The 20,106-nt window shown below is 40.4% G+C and overlaps 1 protein-coding gene across 1 annotated transcript in view; it reads left to right on the forward strand.

The window, feature by feature from the left end:
• Adam10 (ADAM metallopeptidase domain 10) overlaps positions 1-11,838 on the forward strand; it is a 111,209-nt gene extending 99,371 nt beyond the window's left edge. The window contains exons 15-16 of the mRNA XM_029481350.2: positions 7,989-8,115; positions 9,596-11,838. Of these exons, the coding sequence (XP_029337210.1) occupies positions 7,989-8,115; positions 9,596-9,690 (222 nt within the window). The 3' untranslated portion in view covers positions 9,691-11,838. The remainder of the gene's footprint in view (positions 1-7,988; positions 8,116-9,595) is intronic.
• The last annotated feature ends 8,268 nt before the right edge of the window (positions 11,839-20,106 follow it).

Genomic DNA, 20,106 nt, shown 5'->3' on the forward strand with positions numbered 1-20,106 from the left:
TACTTGGGCAGAGGTCACCAATATTGGAGGATGAACACCTTGCCTGTTTATACTAGAATCACTCTATGTATAGTCTTTGAATGTTTAGATAACCTTGGCTCTTATTTCCTTCTGCAGTGATTGGCATATCCACCCGAAAGTATTGAAAACTATGTTAGGTGGTAGGAGCCGTTGTTTCCCTCTGCTGCTTTGCTTACATTGTCTCTTGCAGGTGACTTCTGGTGGTACATGTTAGTGTTTTCACTGGGCTTTTTGGGAAAGTGCTCCTTGTTTTTCTTATTTCTCTGTTGTTTCAATAGAACAGATAGCCAGCTATGGGTCTTACCTTGCTCAAGAGTAAAGATGAGAAAGACATTTTCTGAAGGCTTTTTTTCCTGCATTTGTTGTTGTTTTTCTTCTGATCTTTCAGTGTAATTTCTGAGTCTTAGTCTTGTCTGTGATAGATGTTGAACAATGTAAGATCATATGAAGAGTCAGTTACAGATCCCTTAATGGCTGTACTGCTTACGTGGTCCTCATCTATTATATTGAATTTTTAAGTTTACATTCTCAAAACTGTAAAATCACTGACTTGAGGGGGCAATTCAGACAGTAGAGTGCTTGTCTACTATGCATGAGCCTCTGAGTTGTTGGAACTAGTACTCTAAAATGGGGTATGTATGGTAGCACATGTGGTTATTCCTAGCATTTGGAAGGTAAAGGAGGAAGGTTGATGTTTAAGGTCTTCCTCACATAGTATCTAGCTCATTCTGGCCAGTCTGGATTACATAAGAAGCTGTCTCAAAAATAGAGAAACGAGTTTGAGGCCAGCCAGTGATACTTGAGGCCCTGTCTCAAAACAACAAACCTTTGAAACATGGTATTTCCTGTGGTTTTCTTAAAGAATTGCTGAGATTAGCCTAAATGTTCATGCATTCCAAGTGTAGGAGACTTACTTTCAAGTGGCATGTTTAGGAACATGCTATGCCTAAAACTAAGTAGTTTGCTTTGTAAATTGATTTAGAACTCAAACTCTTCCCTTTCCAAGGTTGTTTTTTTTTTTTTTTTTAAGTAGATTTAATGAAAGATTCCTTTCTGTGAATTAGCAATGAGAATGCTTATTTTATGTTCTGGAATGATTAATCAGACACTGTATGTGAGTGAGGGTTAGCACATGCCTTTTATTTTATAATGTCAATGTGGGTGTATTATCCTCAGCCAGCACTATCCACAATGCATGGAGTGCAGACCGAGATACTTTAGTGAGCATCGGCCAGGTCAAACAAGACAATAAATGCTGAGCTTGTTTTACATTATTTATCTCATCTGATTTTGTGCAGTTTCCTTGCATAACAAGGTTTGTTTTATATTAATGATAGTTTGAATCTTGATGTCCTATCATTTCTGTGGTGATATATATTGTTAGGCTGTTCTGCTATAAGAGGCTATCAAGAAGTGAAGGACTTCCTTCACTGCGTCTTTTCCAGTGCTGCCTGGTGTCCTTTTGTCTCCGTTGATGGTGCTCTAGGACTCCTTTTCTCCTCATCCAGTTCTGTGGCGTCTGAAGAACCTTGCGAACACTTCGATATTTTATGGGTACTGTTGTTGTCATGGAGATAATCCTTTTTTTTTTTTTGTGGAGTGTTGTTTTGACAGCCATGTTTAGATTTTTCCAGAGTATGCTCTGCTGAGTCTGTCTGGCTAGGAGGCGTTAACTTTAGTGCCTGCTTGTAGTTCTTGAGAAGACTGCGAGAGTGTTCACCATTAAATCTGTTGAGATCCTGGGCCATTATCACCTGTTCAAGTGGAATTTGAGGACATCAGTAATTCTTTTCCAGTTTCTGCTATAGTTGATGTGGTCTTACTTCTCTTTGCATATTTTGCACTAGGTTTGATCTTGCAAAGAACCATTTCTTACCACTTTTGGTTTTTGTTTTTGTTTTTTTTTATTATTTTTTTTGATTTTGTTATCTGTCTCTTTCTTTCATTCTCACTGTGCTGTGACTTTTTTGTTTTTGTTTTTGCTTTTGCTTTTGCTTTTTTGTTTTTTTGTAGCATGTGCAATTTTAATATAGGAATCGTTCAATAGCCTGGTCATTTACTTTAAAACATGTCATTGTTCATCAACAAATACTCTCTTACTGTATAATTTAGTGAGAATGTTCTCAGCATAAGAGGAATATGCTAAATTTCATTTTTTTCAATTTTTTTATTAGATATTTTCTTTTTGTTTGTTTGTTTCTTTTTTTCTTTTTTTTTTTCTTTTGGTTTTTCGAGACAGGGTTTCTCTGTATAGCCCTGGCTGTCCTAGAACTCACTTTGTAGACCAGGCTGGCCTCAAACTCAGAAATCCGCCTGCCTCTGCCTCCCGATTGCTGGGATTAAAGGCATGTGCCACCACACCCAGCTTTTTTTTTTTTTTTAAGATATTTTCTTCATTTACATTTCAAATGCTATCCCAAAAGTCCCCTATACCCTCCCCACCCACCCCCGTGCTGTGACTTTTTATTTAAGTTTGCCAAAAGCTTGTGATGATGATGATGATGATGATGATGATGGTGGTGGTGGTGATGGTGAATCCTTATACCCCCTTTCACTATGGTGTCCAGGTCTCTAATCCCTGGGCTTCAGGAGTCTCTCTACCTTCAGCCTCTGAGTAGCTGGGCTTGTACACAGTCCTTTATTTTCTTTTTTTTTTTTGAGGCAAGTCTTGTATCATAGCTCCAAATCTGGCTCTATATGGCCCAAGCTGAGCTCCAACTAACAGCAGTCCTATAGCAACCTCCAAAATGAACTAACTCTCTCTCTCTCTCTCTCTCTCTCTCTCTCTCTCCTCTCTCTCTGTCTCTCTCTGTCTCTCTGTCTCTCTGTCTCTCTCTGTCTCTCTCTGTCTCTGTCTCTCTCTCTCTCCTCTCTCTCTGTCTCTCTGTCTCTCTTTGTCTCTCTCTGTCTCTCTCTGTCTCTCTCTCTCTCTCTCCTCTCTCTCTGTCTCTCTCTGTCTCTCTCTCTCTCTCTCTCTCTCCTCTCTCTCTGTCTCTCTCTGTCTCTCTCTGTCTCTCTCTCTCTCTGTCTCTCTCTCTCTCTCTGTCTCTCTCTGTCTGTCTGTCTCTCTCTCTCTCTCTCTCTCTCTCTCTCTCTCTCTCTCTCTCTCTCTCTCTCTCTCTCTCTCTCTCTCTCGATAGGGTTTTTCTGTCCTGGAACTCACTCCGTAGATCAGGCTGGCTTCACTCAGATCTGTTTTCTCTCTCCCACCCAAGTGCTGGAATTAAAGGAGTAGAGTGTGCCATTTCCTCCTGGCTCACTTTCTCATTTTTAAAATCAGTCTCTGTCCCTGTATTTTGTTCTAACTTTGTGAATGTAGATACGAAGAATCTGTTTTTAGATACTAAGAATTTGTTTGTTTGTTTTGTTTTTGTTTTTGTTTTTTGAGTAGGAGATTTAGGGCAATGGTTCCCAAGTGGATCACAAACTACAGTTGCTCTCAGGTTTTTTTGTCCAGTGCCTCTGAGAAAACTGAGGCCAGTGAGATCTAGACAAATCATGGAATGCATACGTCTTTGTAGCTTTGTTTTCAAAACAATCACAGGAGCACTTACTCACAGAAGGATTATAAACCTAGATGTCCTTAGATATCATTTGGTATACATTGTCCAAGAGCAGCAGCTATTAGTGTCATCACAGGGCCTAGACCAAGTAAGTCAGAGCTCTTAGAATTGGTCCAAAGTATCTCCATGCCCATGGTGGCTAGAAGAGTGCATGGATCCCCTAGAGCTGGAGTTACAGACAGTGTGAACTGCCATGGGGTGGCCGATAATTGAAGTTGGTTTCTTTTGGAATTGAGAGAGAAGGCTATAAGTTCAGAAACTCACAGTATAGAATATGGAAGATAGGCACATTTCAGTTCTGTGTGTTGTTTTCATAGAAAACAGCAGGTTCTATTGGAGAAGTCTTAAATTTTTAAAATTTTTTTGTTTTTTGCTTTTGATTTTGTTTGTTTTTGGTTTTTGTTTGTTTTCCTCACACACATGTGGTGCTGGGAACTTACCTCAGGGCCTTACGTGCTTTAGACAAATTATCTGCGACTCAGCCACTGAAAAGTTCTCTTTAAAAAGACATTACAACTTGATTCTTAAGTGCGGCAGTAGCAAATATACAGGAATGTTTTTCATGGAGAAGAAAGTGCATGAATCTTCCACATGAAAACTGTTTGAAAAGTCTTTTCAACACCTAGTGAATTTTAGTGATTGACAAAATACTCCATTTAAAAGCAGGCCTGCTCTTTGCCCTGCAGCCTGTCTGCCCAGGATGAATTTCTTGTGTGCTCTTTAGGGTCTAAGTAGAGCCGTGCTGCTTTGCACACTCAGGCTTCATTTCCTGCTTTACTTCCCCGCTCCTGGGCTATCCAGCTTTAGGATAAAGAGTTTAAATGAAAAGGGGGCAAAATCAAACCCCTTGTTTGCATAGTTGTAGCACTGATAGCTGAATGGAAGGTGTTAGGAGCACAGATGGCTGGAGACTAAGTGTTAGGAAGAACACAGAAGCACTAAGGATGGAGGTAGCTGCTCTGACAGCACTAGACCTCAGCCTCAGTGGAGCAGGACTACCATTGCCCTTTGCACTAAAGAGTTGACTGCAGTACGGCTCCCCTGGTATTTACTAACTGGGCTCCAGGACTGCTGAGCTTCCAGCATTGCTCACAATTGTCTTTGGACTGTTTGGACAGACTGACAACAGTACCCTGCCTCTTGATAAATAGCAACTATGTTACTTGAGAGTGAATAAAAATAGAAAAATAAAAGAAATCCATAGAAAACTTCTATAACAAGGATGATATATCATCCTGAGGACAAAGAAGAAAGGGACTCTGAAAATTGCTTTCTATAGCAAATAAAGGATGTTTTAGAAAACTACAATCTAAGATAGGATACAAGAAATAGACTGAAGAGCAGATTGTAAGTAAGCTCAGGGTCTTCAAATGAACATTCAGCAGAATACAAAAGTATACCTGAGCACACCTGGAACAGCTGGAAAACAGCAGAAACTGATGTTTTGTCTTTCTGGACTTTTTACTCATAGATCATAAACCAGCACAATAGTTGTCTTAAATGACTATGGGGAAAAGAGTAGATTGTAAACCCATGGTTTCTAAGCCAAATTCAGCCCCATCAACATGTTTTGTGTGGTTTGCACATTGCTTTTAGACACTCTAAACAAGTTTGCCAGCATTTACAATAGACTTCATATGGAAATTCAGATTTGTAACTTCTAAAAAACAAATCTTTGGGAGGGAAGATTGAGTTGCATTGCACTTTCTTGCCAAGTGGACATTGCTACAATGAGCATGCACACCTGCAACCCGAGGATGGTCAGAGACTGACGAGAAGCCACGTGCAATGTAAACCATTCTAAGTTCATTTTGAATTCAAAACAAAATCGCCCTCTTTCTGTTTTCTGTTCCCTCTCTTTTCTTTCATATTTTTGGGGTGGAGGTGGGGAAAGGATTGACACAGAATCTCCTGTGGCCCAGTCTAGCCTCAAAGTGAGTATTAGTTGAGGCTAAACTCCTGCTTCTCCTGCCTTCATTTCCCTGTTGCTGGAATCACAGACATACCACCACATCTGGCCTCCCTCTCCTTTCATTACTTTTAATTTTCACATCCTGTGTACTTCAGTGTTCTGTGAACCATGGATGTGCCTGGTATCTGCAGGGCCCAGAAGACAGTTGTTAGATCCCTTGGCACTTCAGTTCCAGATGGTTGTCTGAAATGCCACGTTGATTCTGGGAATTGAACCTAGATCCTGGAAGAGCAGCCAGTGTTCTTAAACACTGAGCTATCTCTCCATTGCCTTTATACAAAAACAAACAAACCTAAAAGTGTGTGTGGGGTTTGTGTGTGTGTGGTACGCATGTTGAACAGTTTGTTCCTAAAGCCATTGGGTGATTCTAAGCAAGGTAGGAATCCATCTAAGGTGTGTACAGCTGCAGAACCACAGAGATGGCTGGCTTACAGTTGAGCCTTATGTGGTTAGGAGGGTGTGGGGAAGAGCACATTGTGGCATGGCATCCCCCAAGTAATGGAAGGTGAGTGCCATGTCAGAGTACAAGTGGAGTGAGCAGGTTCTACAGTGAGTTACCTCTCCCATGTAGAAGGCAAGTTCCATGTCAGAGTGCAAGTAGGTTAAGGAGGGGTCTTCGTAGGAGGAGAAACACTACAAGGAACCAGGCTTCAACAGCAACATGGGTGGTCCAGGACTCAGGTATTGAAAGAACAAGATGAACCTGGAAGTTTTTGTGTCACAAAGTAAGTGCTTAAAGAACGAGGTGGGGAGAGTGTCAAAAACCCCATGGTAATGGTGGTATTGGGTTATAACCCATTGTATAGAGTAGGAAACTCCAAAGGAACAGTAAGTAAATAAATGATAATTTATGGGGAATGGAATCTATACATAGTTCCAAATTACATCTCCATAAAATACTCATTGATTCTACAAAGGAAAAGTATATTGTTGATTAATTCTGGTGAATAACATCACAATCAAGTAATCAAGGTTAGCATCAGAGTGATGAAGTCAGAGACATATCCTCTGTGTTAGGACGTGGTAAAGAGTACAAGATCCCTTTTGTGATACTCCCGATGCTTGATCAGAATCTGATCATAAGAAACACCAGAGAATTCAAAGTAGGTCATTACAATCCTGTATTAACAACTGCCCTGAAAATGTCAAGTGTCCAAGTTTTAAAGGCCAGAGGGAGCTGTGCTTCCCTTCCAGAGTGAAGGACAGCAGTAGGGCCCAACAACACATGGTGCTGAAGATGTGATGAGATGTCTTTGATGAACAAGGTCTAGCCAAGAAAATACTCTTATATCTTAGATTTAATAAGAATTTGTGCACATATGTCTGTCTATCTCTCCAACCATCTGTTTGTGGTCTGCATGTGCATGTATGTGGGAGGCCAGAGTTTGATGCTGGGCAGTGTTTTCCACTTTTGTTGTTATTGAGATAGGACCTTTCACTGAACCTGTAGATTTCTGATTGACAAAACTGCAAGCCCAAGAGATTCTCTTGTCTCTGCTCCGCAGTGCTGGGATTATAGGTATATGCTTTTACATCTGACTTTTTGGTGTCAAGGGATCTGAGCTTGGGTCCTCATTTTGGTGACAAGCCAGGCCCTTTACCAATTGAGCCCTATGTTATGGGACTTTCATGGGGAATAGTGTGGTGCATAAAGCTGGGTCCAATTTTTGAAAGTTCTTTGCACTGTGCTTACAACTTTTCATTATATTAGCAATTCTTTCAAGATGAAACAAAATTTTTTTTAATATGAGGGAGCTTATGTATGCAGAAAAAGTGACTTGCGGGACCTAGCAAACACAGAAGTGGATGGATGCTCACAGTCAGCTATTGGATGGATCACAGGGCCCCCAATGGAGGAGCTAGAGAAAGTACCCAAGGAGCTAAAGGGATCTGCAACCCTATAGGTGGAACAACATTATGAACTAACCAGTACCCTGGAGCTCTTGACTCTAGCTGCATATGTATCAAAAGATGGCCTAGTCGGCCATCACTGGAAAGAGAGGCCCATTGGACTTGCAAACTTGATATGCCCCAGTACAGGGGAACACCAGGGCCAAAAAGTGGGAGTGGGTGGGTAGGGGAGTGGGGGGGAGGGTATGGGGGACTTTTGGGATAGCATTGGAAATGTAAATGAGGAAAATACCTAATAAAAAATAATAATAAAAAAAGTGACTTGCGGTGTTTTGACATAGCATGTGTTTTTATTTTAGGATCTGGGTAAACAGTACCGTTAGTAAGTTGTGTACAGCCTCAGATGATAGAGGTGTTTTGAATGTTTTGCTAGAAACAATGAGTAGTAATTGCATAAGTGTTACAGTAATCTGCATTAAACCCAGTGTGGACATTCAGAAATTGAAAATTGTGAATATTGCATATGATGGATGTTAGTATCTGCTATCTTAATTAAAACAGTTTAATTCTGTTCCTGTCAGGCTCACTGGTGGGCAGTACTGCTTATGGGAATTGCCCTGATCATGTTAATGGCTGGATTTATCAAGATTTGCAGTGTTCACACTCCAAGTAGTAATCCAAAGTTGCCGCCTCCTAAACCACTTCCAGGTAAGGTGCTGAGCGCTGGGTGCTGCTGTGAGCAGAGCCAGAGCTGTGGGCAGGGAGGACGCAGCCTCAGGAGGCTTTAGCAACTGAGCTTAGAGGGCTATGTTTTTGATAAATTGCCTGACAAATGATTCACTGGCTGTGTAATTGTCCGTCAGTCCAATCTAGTTATTGACTACCATTGTAATGCTGGTTTATCCTGAGTGCCAGGAAACAGTTGACCAGCATTTTGATCTTTGGTCGGATCCTCCTTCCTGTTTTTGTCTCAGCTCGTGTTTGTGTTACAGTAGCGAAGGTGATTTTAAACTATTGGCCTTTGTATCTAAATAGTTAATGGCTCTGATACCATTTGTAATGTCTGTGTTCTTGAAATAGTTTCCGGTAGGAAGCACATTTTCCTCTGCAAGAGCCTTACTAAGAAATATAAGTCTGCATGTAGGGAATCTTAGCTTCAGATGTTAAGAACCTGTCAGATAGGTTCCACCCTTCCCTCTGGAGGACACTGCCACTAGGACAAGTCAACTTTGAGCATTTGAAGAAGACAGAAGGGGATGGCTGTTCTGTTGCAGTTAGTCTGATCAGTGTCCCCTTCCCCTCTCCAAGGTGTGTGGCTAGTCATTACAGGTGTGGGGAAGACTGCCCAAGGCAGTGGCAGGGAAGGCTGTGTGCTAGTATGTGCCCCTCCTAGGAGAGCCTTGCCTCAAAGTGGTTTCTTCTACTTTGTATTTCCCCTCAGCTGTTCCTTGCATTTTCCCGTGTTAGGACAAGAGTGCCCAGGAGTCATGATGGGGGTGGAGGATGTCTGATTTGATATACTTGCTTTCTTAAGTTTCCTGAGTCAGAACCCAGGCACTTGTGTGAGTTGAACACATTTCCAAGAGCTATAGGACACTTTTGAGGCATGGTTACCATGGTGTCCTTCTTCATTGGAGCAGATATTGCACTTGTGTATTGACACCTCTGAAAATGATCGTCACTAGTTAAACCTTCATAAAAGTGCTGACTTAAGGACGGCTTTAAAGTCTTCATGATAGACTGTGTGAATGACTTACCATCCTGCTGTGCAGACAGGCCTCAAGTGTCTGTCAGGGCTTCAGTCAGAGATTCTGCTCTCAAAGCTAAAATAATTCTGACTGGTCAGTCTAATTCTTTAAGTACTTGAAATATGCCCCATCTCCACTGAGATGTACTGTTAAGTATTAAATATGGATCAGACTTAAAGATAACATAAAATAGTAAAATATTTTAGTAATTTTTATATTGAGTACATGCTATAGTTGGTATTTTTAACTTGAATTGGCCTAGATAAAATAAATATAAAAATTAATTTTTAGTTTATTATGGCCACCAGAAAACTGAGAAGTGTTATGGGGCACCTGTTTCTGCTGCTCAGTGCCAAAGAATAGCTTTTCTTGGTGAAAGAGTGCTTCCCTTTTGAAGATTGGGAGGTGGTGCTCAGGGAGCTGTTTTGCTTTCGTTGCAGGCACTTTAAAGAGGAGGAGACCGCCACAGCCCATTCAGCAGCCCCCGCGTCAAAGGCCCCGGGAGAGTTATCAAATGGGACACATGCGACGCTAATGCAGCTTTTGCCTTGGTTCTTCCTAGTGCCTACAGTGGGAAAACTTCACTCCAAAGAGAAACCTGTTAAGTCATCATCTGCAAATGATACCCTTACAGTTAATAGTTGAAGAAAAAAATGGCAAGAGATCATGTCCTCAGACCAGGTGGAATTACTCAAAATTTAAAGCCTGAAAATTCCAATTTTGGGGGTGGGGATGGGATGGAAAAGGAACCCAATTTTCCTATGAACAGATATTTTTAACCTAATGGCACAAAGTCTTAGAATATTATTATGTGCCCCATGTTCCCTGTTCTTCGTTGCTGCATTTTCTTCACTTGCAGACAGACTTGGCTCTCGATAAACTTTTATCACAAATTGAAATATATTTTTTTCAACTGCCAATCAAGGCTGGGAGGCTCGACCACCTCAACATTGGATACATCACTTGCCAATGTACATACCTTGTTATATGCAGACATGTATTTCTTACGTACACTGTACTTCTCTGTGCAATTGTAAACAGAAATTGCAATATGGATGTTTCTTTGTATTATAAATTTTTCCGCTCTTAATGAAAAATTACTGTTTAATTGACATACTCAGGATAACAGAGAATGGTGGTGTGCAGTGGTCCAGGATTCTGTAATGCTTTATGCAGGCAGTTTTGAAATGAGAATCATTTTCCCTTTTCTTATGGTGGAGTTGGTTCTTACATACATTTTTTTCCTTGTTACATGGCTGCTGTGAGCAGGAGAAGCTGTGCTGAAGAATGCAGCTGATGGCTTACAAACTGGACAGCAACAGCATTTGGCTTCAAGAGTCAGTTCTTTTTGTAGATGTCTGATTTCTGCTTAGTATTTTATACTTTCTAAATCAATTCCATTTTTAAATTGCTAGGTGAATTTTTTCATGCCTTGGAATTATGTTGGAAATGATTAATTTTCATCTGTAGCCTGCTTATTACGTTGTGTATTCCATATACTTCAAGCCTGCTAATTCTGTTTTTATCCAATATGAAAAAGAAATCAGTGTCTTCATTGAAATACTTGGACAGTTAGTTCTTCAGCACTGTCACTGATCACTGGTAACCACTAGAGATGGGTGATTTGCTCAGCAGGTAGTTGAAATTGTAGATAGGTTTTTCGACGTTGTTTTCCCCCCAAGACATTTTAGCAACAATGAAGGTAGACAGCACAGTGTCCCATTACAAACTTCTTTTTTAAGCAGATAAAATATTGGCTTTTTTAAAGAAAGAGAAAGCAAAAGCATTTAATGTATTAACAGGCTTATCGCTATGCAGAAAATGGAGGGGGCATTAAAAAAATGTAAGCTTGTGACATATTCATTGCTTCTGTTTTCCAGCTACATCACTTAAATTAGAAGTCAGCAGCAGTGATCTTCCTGGCTTTACATAGGAGGCAATCTAGAGAAGGTTGACAAGATTACTGTGTTTGGCTTTTTTTTTTTTTCCTTTTTTCTTAAGAGTCTAAGGTTTACACAATCACTCACAATGTGACGCGAGCCAGCAAGGCCAAAACCGCTAGAGAAACAATGGGATCTCTCCTTGTAAACTTGTACAGTACGCGGGACTTTTTTCAAAACAGCTTTTTGTACATGATTTAGAGACAAATTTTGTACATGAAACCCCAGATAGACTATAAATAATTCTAACCCAACAAGTAGGTAGCTGTGTATGACACTGCTTTAAATCATTCAAATGCCTTTGTTTTTGGACTGTGCAAAGGTTGGAAGTGGGTTTGCATTTCTAAAATGGTGACTTTTATTCTGCAAGAGTTCTTAGTAACTTCTTGAGTGTGGTAGACTTTGGAACATGTACATTTTTTGCTTGTAATGTTATCCTGTGGTAGGGTTTTGCCCTATTTTATTTTGAGTCTAAGTTAAATGTTTTTTGAAGAGATACATGCACTGAACTGTTTCCACTACAAATCAAGATGTGGTTAAAAAATGAAAGGACCAGGACCAGTGAGATCTAATACTACTGTCAGTTTAATGTCCACTGTGTTTTATACAGTATCTTTTTTTTGTTGTTCACTTTGGAAATTTTTACTAAAACCTGCAAAAAATAAAGTATTGTGCAAAGATGTAAGGTTTTTTGAAACTTGAAATGCATTAATAAATAGACTTGATGAAATCAACTTGAGGTCTATGCTCTTTGGACTCAGAAACATCAGAAGTAGCCACCATGCTGAATGAAGGACTATTCAGCAGAAAGGTCTCCATGCAAGTGAGGGCATCACTGCTACAGTCCAGAGCCATGGTGCGCAGTTGATTGCCATTGTCACACAGTCACTGCATGTTGAAAGTCACTCAGCGCAGCGGCTTCTCACTGTTTCTAAGCAGGGTCCAGGACTTGTCCTAGTGAAGAGCTGAAGCTAACTGGAAGCTTGTAGTCTTCTTTCTGTGTTCTCAGAGTTCTGTCTGGGTGCTAAGTGCTTTATTAAGGTCTAATTTATCTGGATGTGGTAGTGCCTATCCATAATTTCAGTACTGTAGAGGCTAATGTAGGAGGATCGGGAGAGAAAAGGCAAACCTAGGCTATATGCAAGATTCCTTCCCTAAACAATCCTGGTAAAGAAATTACCTAGCATGCACATGGACCTTGTCTTCAATTCATAGCTCCCCTGCCAGTTCCCCCACACAAAAGAAGACTTGGTCTAATGAAAATGTATTTGAAATTCTGAACTAACATTTTCCCATCTTACCAGATTTATTATATATTGTAAGCAGAGAATTGACATTGTAATATTACCTACAAAAGAAATTATTTTGTATACAGGATAGTGCCCTTTATGGAATAATATGCCCCAAATTCCTATTTTAAAATTAAGACTAGCTATAAATATTGGTATATATTAAGTAAGTAAATATGTAATACTTTGTTTTTTCTTTTTCTTTTTCTTTTTGTTTTTTAAGTGGAAGTCTCACTCTGTAGCTGGCCATGAACTCACTGCCTTTGCCTTCCAACTGCTGGAATCAGGAGCACTTATATTTGTGCCTACTTTATCATACTTTTACAGTAGAATTACTTAATAATGGGGGGTTGTTTTGTTTTGTTTCCCCATGAAACTGGTAATTTTTACCAAGTCAGATAATTGCAAATTTGTTGCTGCTTAAATTTTGTTTGGAATTTATTTTTGGTATAGTTTTCTAAATTTCAACACCAGTTTACAAACAAATATATCATTACAGTTTCAGGATTTAGTGATTTCCATAGCACCAGGCAATATGTAGGCTGGGGAAGGATTTATCTAAGGAAAAAACAGCTTTATAAGATTAGTCTTGGCTTTTCAGTATCTTTAATACTTTGTTGTCTAGGTACTTCAAACTTGTTGCATTCATAGTTGAATGTAAAACTGAAGATTTGCCCAAACTGAGCAGTTTTCTATTTCTAAGTCAGGTCTTGGGCTGCTATTGTTTTTTAAGGCCTAACTGTTGCTCTCAACATGGTGTTTTTGGTAGATATGAGGTGCATACTTGTCCTTGAAAAGGCCTTTAAGTTCTCTTGAAGTATTTTTAGTCAAATGTCTCAGAGCATCTCAGAACAAAAGGTTTAGGGTTTCCCAGAGCCAGGGAGCAGGGAGGATGCCAGTTTGGAGGATGCCAGATGGTAAGGATAAATCGTCTCTGGAGAAGTCACCAATGTTGTAAGAGATTATAGGAGGAAACTTTTTTCTGTCTCAGAAACAAAAGATCATCACTTTGCCCAGAGTATAGCTTTTTTTTTTTTTAAAGCATTTTAGATTCTCAATTAAGAACTCTCAAGCCAGGTACAGTGCATATACCAGCAGTCCTAACTACTTAGGAGGCTGAGGTAGCATTGCTTGTTCCCTAAAGATAGAAGCCAGGCTGGGCAACAGAGCAGACACATTTCCAAACAGGAGAGCCACATCAGCAACAACAAAATAAAGACTTCCAGTTGATTTTTTTTTTCCTCATTTATTACTAGTGTAGCATTTTTATTGTTTCTGGAACCAACTCTTTAGTGAGACACAGATTAAACCTTTGTATTCTATATTCCCATATGCTTAGTGTTTTCAGACATATACCTATGTGCTATTTTCATTAGAAACTTGTGTATTTATAACTGATAAGCTTTTCAGAATGTGTTTTCTTTTAAAATGCAACTGGATACTAGATAAATACAAGAGGGTTGAACACAGTGTTTATTACCTTCTCTGTCCGGAAATCCCCGTGAAAATGGCAGGGCTAATCCAGCACAGAGCAGGTGAAGTGAAGAGCGTGGTAACAAGAATCCATTTTTGGCAACTTGGAACAGATGGAGGTGTCTGCATGGTTTGGCAGCTCCAGGGTCACCACATTCTAAGCCTGAAGTGAAATGGGTGACTGGGCATGGGATAATGGATGCCCTGGTCTCCACTGTCAAGATTTCAGGGCACAATATGTGAGTAAATGCATGTGACTCAAAATATAATTTGTAATCTACCTTTCTCATTTAGCAAAAATAGTGATGCTGTATTAACCGTTCTGGTGGCCGTAATGATCTCACCCTATGGAGGTATTGCATGCCTTTTTACATTAATCACTTCCCCATTGTTTGGATATGTAAGTTCCAGATATTTCATTGTTTTAAACAATCCTTTATGGAAATCCTAAGTCTAATAACACAGTCTTAAAACTAGAGTTTGGGGTTAAAGGTGTTTGAAAGGTCATTGATTTAAAAAGGTGATAGTGTCTTTGACTTTAAAATATAAGACTTTCTTCTTAAAGAAATATGAGGGGTTGAAAATCTGCATGTATTGCCCCCACTTAAGTTTATTAGAAACAACAGTAGAAGACTGTTTCATTGATTTCATGGAGGCCAAAATTAAGTGCTCCAGCTGTGGTCTTCAAATACTGTTTTCTTAAAAGGAGTCAGACTTCCTTGGATAAATGGATAATTCTGGGTATAGGGAAAGATATGTACAAAAAAAAAAAAAATCGGTCACACCAGTCTATACAATGATTCAGGAAGCACTTTGAAGATAATTTTAGCAACAGTAAAAATAATATCTTCAAGAGATTGAAACTCTAGTTTTACAAATTCATACTTAACCTTTGGAATGTGAAAAACTTAAAGACATGCTGGCCAAAAAAACTGAAGAAAAATATAGAATTATGATGTTGCCATTTTCCCCTTCCGGGATTAAGGGGTAGAGAGGATCCCCTCCAGTCGCTGTCAGCCTCAGGAAGAGACAGCAGAACCGAGGACATCTCTCAGTGGAAGCACATCTCTTCAGGGAGTCCAACCATGTCCTGACCAAGCTTCCAGACCTGACACCACTTCCTAAAAATAGAAGGAACAAATGAAAGCACAGGGGAATTCAACACAATCCAGGCTTACAGGGAACTGCAGAGCAAGTGACCAACGAAAATTCAAAGAAAGAAAAAGATTAATTAGAAGCTTGCCAAGACTTATTTGGATTCTGCAGTGGGAAAACTTAAAAGATCATTAGGGATATGTGAAATATGATGTGATAGTTGGTGATGGTAAGAGATTACAGTAATTTTTAGTGTTAATTTTTAGTTTAATGTTTTGTTTAATTTTTTGTTAGGTGCTGGGGGTTGAGCCAGGGCTTTATGTGTACTGGGCATGTGTCCTACCACGTGAGCTACACTTCCCAGTCCACTTGTGAGAGTGCCATTCTTAAAGGAAGTCCATATCACTTAGAGATACAAACTGAAATATTATTAAAGTGATGATTAGTGTCTTCAGATGTCTGTAAAAATACTGAAGAATGGAGACAGCCAGTGTATGAAAGAAAGTTGAAAAGAGATTGTGAGTTGGTAATTGTCGAAGCTAGGCAATGGGGTACTTAACAATTCAGCAGACTGTTTTTTCTACCTATATTTAAATGTTTTCATTAAAAGTGTTTTAAATATGGATTGAGTTCATATAGAGAGGTTTACTCAAGGCTGTATTTATAACCTGTATTCACGATGAGCTTCATAATGATTTTTTAGTGGAATTAAGATTGAACCAATCAAGCTAACATGATTAATTATATTCTGCTCCAGTTCCAATGAATGATTAATTGATTTTGAGTATGAGGGTAAAATTTGAAACTATCAGTCTTTTGGGAGTCTTTATAAGCAGCTGTTTGATCCCTCCTTCCTTTCACAGTATTGTGTGACTTGCTAACTACTTAAGGAAAAGAACTCTAATGGTCAAGTTACCACAGTAAACTCACAAACCCTACTTTGGGATAAATGTTAAGTAGCTCAGTACAGTAAACTAGAGTCCCATATTTCTTGTTTAAGTAATACTGATCCCTGGAGGTTCAAATGTATCTTTTAAAAGGTATCCTGGGGTTGCCTTCCCCCCCCCCACACACACACACTATAAGGGGATTAGAATAATTTGGCATGATGTGGGTTGTCTGTCATGAAAAGTGAAAAAAATGTTTTCAGTTTTCACTTCAGGAAGGCTGAGTCTGCTCAGTAATGCTGGTAGACGGGTTACTGTGCTTGTCATAGCGTGTTTTACTGGCCTTTTTCCCCTCTGACTTGGGCTTCGGAGTTAACCTTGTGAGTTACTGACTGTCAGCTTTTACAGATAAAAGTGTTGTGTTACTCATGTTTCCTAATTTAGTTCTGTGATAGTCCATATTAGCATCTTTGTTAACACTTTTCTGCCCCCTCTCACCATATCAGCAGGATTGGAATTCTGTCCTATACTATGCATAGTCACTAAACTATGTGGACTGGTTATTCATTTCAGTCACTCACTGGACAGATTGTTTGAAAAATTATTTACTTTAGTGAGAGATGGTTCAGCAGTTAAGATGGCTGCTCTTTGAAAGGACCTGCTTTTGGTTCCCAGCACCCTCATTGTACCTCACACCCAGCTGTAAATCCAGTCCCAGGGGATCAAAGGATGTCTTCTGTCTCTGCTGGCGCAGGCATGCAGGCATACATGTAGGCAAAACACTCATATACAGAAAACAGAAAAAGTACCTTCTTCAACATACTGTGTCCACTTAGTGCTGCCTGCATGAATATAAGTAAGCCATCAGTGGCCAACACACACACACATATACACACCATACAAAAATATATCCCCCCCCACACATACATACCATACACACACATATATACACACCATACAAAAATATACACCACACTAACACACGACACTTCCCTATCATCCATCAATTGTTAATAACTCCTCAGCTAGAGATAGAGAGGCTGCCTCATGGCTGCCTTCCATATCCATAATGGAGTTGTTGACTGCCTGATCTTGTGCAGGTGACCACAGCTGCTAGAAGACAGCATTTCCCAACACTCCAACCCACTTTCTGTGATGCTCTCTGAGCCTTGTGGAGGCTGAGTGAGTACTCAAGTCACTTGCTGTATGTTGACCAGGTATGGGTCTCTTCACTGACTGCTGCCCATTGCAGGAAGAAGCAGCACGATTCTACAGATATAAACACTTAGATGGCAGCTTCACAACATGTCCACTTATCAAAACAACAGTAGTGGGTTCCCCTATCATGGCCCACGTCCTCCCCACCTGTGGCCCTTTGTCCAGTATCAGGCACAAATCTTCTCTTATTTATTCTAGGGTGTGTGTGTGTGTGTGTGTGTACCGCTTTAAGGAGTCAGTTGTAGCCTCCCACCTTGTTGAGGTGGGGTATTTCTTTTTTTCTGCAGTTGCATTGATCTTTTTAGGCTTTCCATTAGCTTCTGGGCAATTCTGCCTTTGCCTCCCATCTTGTCCTAGTACTGGGATTAGTGCATGGCCCCACAGCTGACTTTTTTTTATATGGAATCCAGGAATTAAACTTCAGGATGTCTGTTTTGCATGGTAATCCCTTTTATCTGAGGAGCCAGCCCCCGCTGGCTCTGAATGGGTTATTTTTTAAGGGCTTGTTGTGCAAGGCCACTACTACCTAAGAATAAAGTAGTGAACTTAACCATGTTCTTGTCCTGGTGGAGCTTGTGGTCCAGTAGGCTAAATAGATGGTAGTGCTAATCAAGCATGCATGGAATTAAAGTGTGCCATCCCAGTTATGGTAAAGTGTTGAGGGAGGAGGCAGGGCCTAGTTAGAAAGGGGAAGGGTATGCGGAAAACATTGCTGGAACCAGAAGGCCAAGTGAAGGTTAAATGGTGTGCATAGTGATTTTAATGATACTGGTTTGGCTGTATGCTGGCCATTATGTTGTTAGATATAACCCTAGTCATTTGGAATCCTCTAGATGTTTTTAATGTTTGTTTGTTTGTTTCTGCTTGACACTCTTCCATTTGTGAACACCTGGGAGAGTAACCTAGCAAATGTCATGCTTGGTGATTCTCTTTAGGATATTGGCCTAGTAGTCTAGGAGATATAAAAGGCCCTTGGACTTTTAAACCATGACCTCAATATCATGAATGCTATAAACTTGGGCAAAGGACATGGAGCCCTCCTGCTAGACTAAATGGTGTACCTCTCATTTGCTGTCCCCACCTCCCCAGTCTACCCGTTTCAAGTCACATACTGCAGCATTTGGCCAAACTCTTTGACAGAATGCCTTACACTCAGAGGCTTTGGCAAATCCTGTTCACTCACTGACTACAGTTTTTCCCTGCAGCCCTCCAGGGCTGGCATGTAGAGGTCAGAAGGTGCCTTAGAGAAGTGGTCTTGGCAGTGAGTGCAGCTACTGACTGAGCCGTCTCAGCAGCCCCTATAAAAGGATTCAGAGCAAAGCTGATAACCCCAAGACACAGCTGAGGAGTGTGGGGATCAAGCACAGTGACTTTGTAACATGAAAAGATGGTGAATCGAGGATGAAAGATGCTGGGGGTTAAAGTGTGAAGGATGGTGTCAGTTGCTAATTGCAGCAGTAGCTACATTTATAGCTGACAGAATCTGTAAGGAAGGAGCTGATGGGTCATTACCTGTGTGACCTTGTAAAGGCAAGTAAAGCTCTTAGTCTCTCATCTGTGAAACAAATATAATATTAACTGCCTTAAGGAAGTGTGCTGAAGAAGGAATATATATAAGGCACCTTGCAGTGGGGGATACCCAAACACCAACCTGTGTTTGCATGAATAACTGCATATTGAGCTAAGAACATTCAAATTCCTGTTAAGTCCCTTCTCAAATGTGCTTAAAGGATGGTAGATCTGTGGTTAGTCCAAGTCTAGGAATAGTCATATGTGTTAGATGAGTGTCTTCTTGTCTTCTTGTTGCCAAAACAACTTAAGAGAGAAGGGGTTTACTCAATCTTACTGTTGAGGGGTCCAGTACATCCTGGAGAGAAGCCAGAGCAGCAGGAGTGGGAAGGGACTGATCACACAGCACGCACAGCCAGGAAGCGGCTGCTCAAGTGTCTCTGTCCATTTTATATAGTCATGCCTCTGGATCTTCTGCCCAGGGGATTGTTCCTTCCAGAATCAAAATGGGTCTTCTCACGCCAATTAATATAAGGAATATAATTCCCTGCACACATGCTCAGAAGTCCAAAACTGATTCTAGATCTCATCAAGCAAGCTCACAGCAGGAACCATTATACCAACTTTCTGTTGTAACAAAATACCTGAGACAATCCACTCAGAGAGAGGAAAGATTTATTTTAGCTCACTTTGTTTGTTTGTTTGTTTGTTTGCTTGCTTTTCTGGACCAAAAGCATGATTTTTGAGCTCTGGATTTTTCAAGAGAAGAGTTGGATAAAGCAGGCATCATAAGCCTGAAGAAATCCAGAAGAGCATGCGTGTGACAGAAGAGACGATGGTAAGTAAGGAGTTTCTGAGATGGAGAGGGACTTGTATCTGAGTTCTGGGAGGCATCCATGGTAAGAAAACATACTCGCAGGCAAGCTCCAAGGACAAGAGAGGAGCAGGAGAAAGACCTGTCCTAACATTGGTCTGCTCACTAACTGCACTGCAACTACAACCTGCAGCCTGGCCATCAGGGAGGGGAAAGAACAGTGTAGAAATGGACCTTGGCAGACCTGCAGCTTCCACTTACACTTCTTGGTTATTCTTCTTGTTGTTTGGTGGTTTTGTTTGTTTGTTTGTTTGTTTTGTTGCTCATCTCAAAGATGAAGTCTTACTATGTAACCTTGCTTGGCTTGGGACCCACTATGTAGACCAGGCTGGTCTTGCACTCATAGAGATCCACCTGCCTCTGCTGTCCAAGTGCTGAGATTAAAGGTGGACACCACCACACCTGGGTGTTGCTTGTTTCCTAAGTCAACACAGTGCTGACCTCAAATTTACTGTGAAGTAGTCAATGTCTTTGAACTTCTAATCTTCATTCTTCAACCTCTCAAGTGCTAGGATTACAAGTGTATCCCAGCACACTAGGTAGATATAGTGCTGAGTACGGAACCAGGGCTTTGTGCTTGCTAGGCAAGCCCCCTGTCAACCAACCTACTCCCCCAGCCTCTGTCTCACTAAGTTTTACAGAAGGATCTAAGAATGCTTCCATTTC

The sequence above is a fragment of the Mus caroli genome, unplaced genomic scaffold, assembly GCF_978045245.1.
Source record: "Mus caroli unplaced genomic scaffold, Mus_caroli_1 scaffold_11, whole genome shotgun sequence".
NCBI lineage: Eukaryota > Metazoa > Chordata > Mammalia > Rodentia > Muridae > Mus > Mus caroli.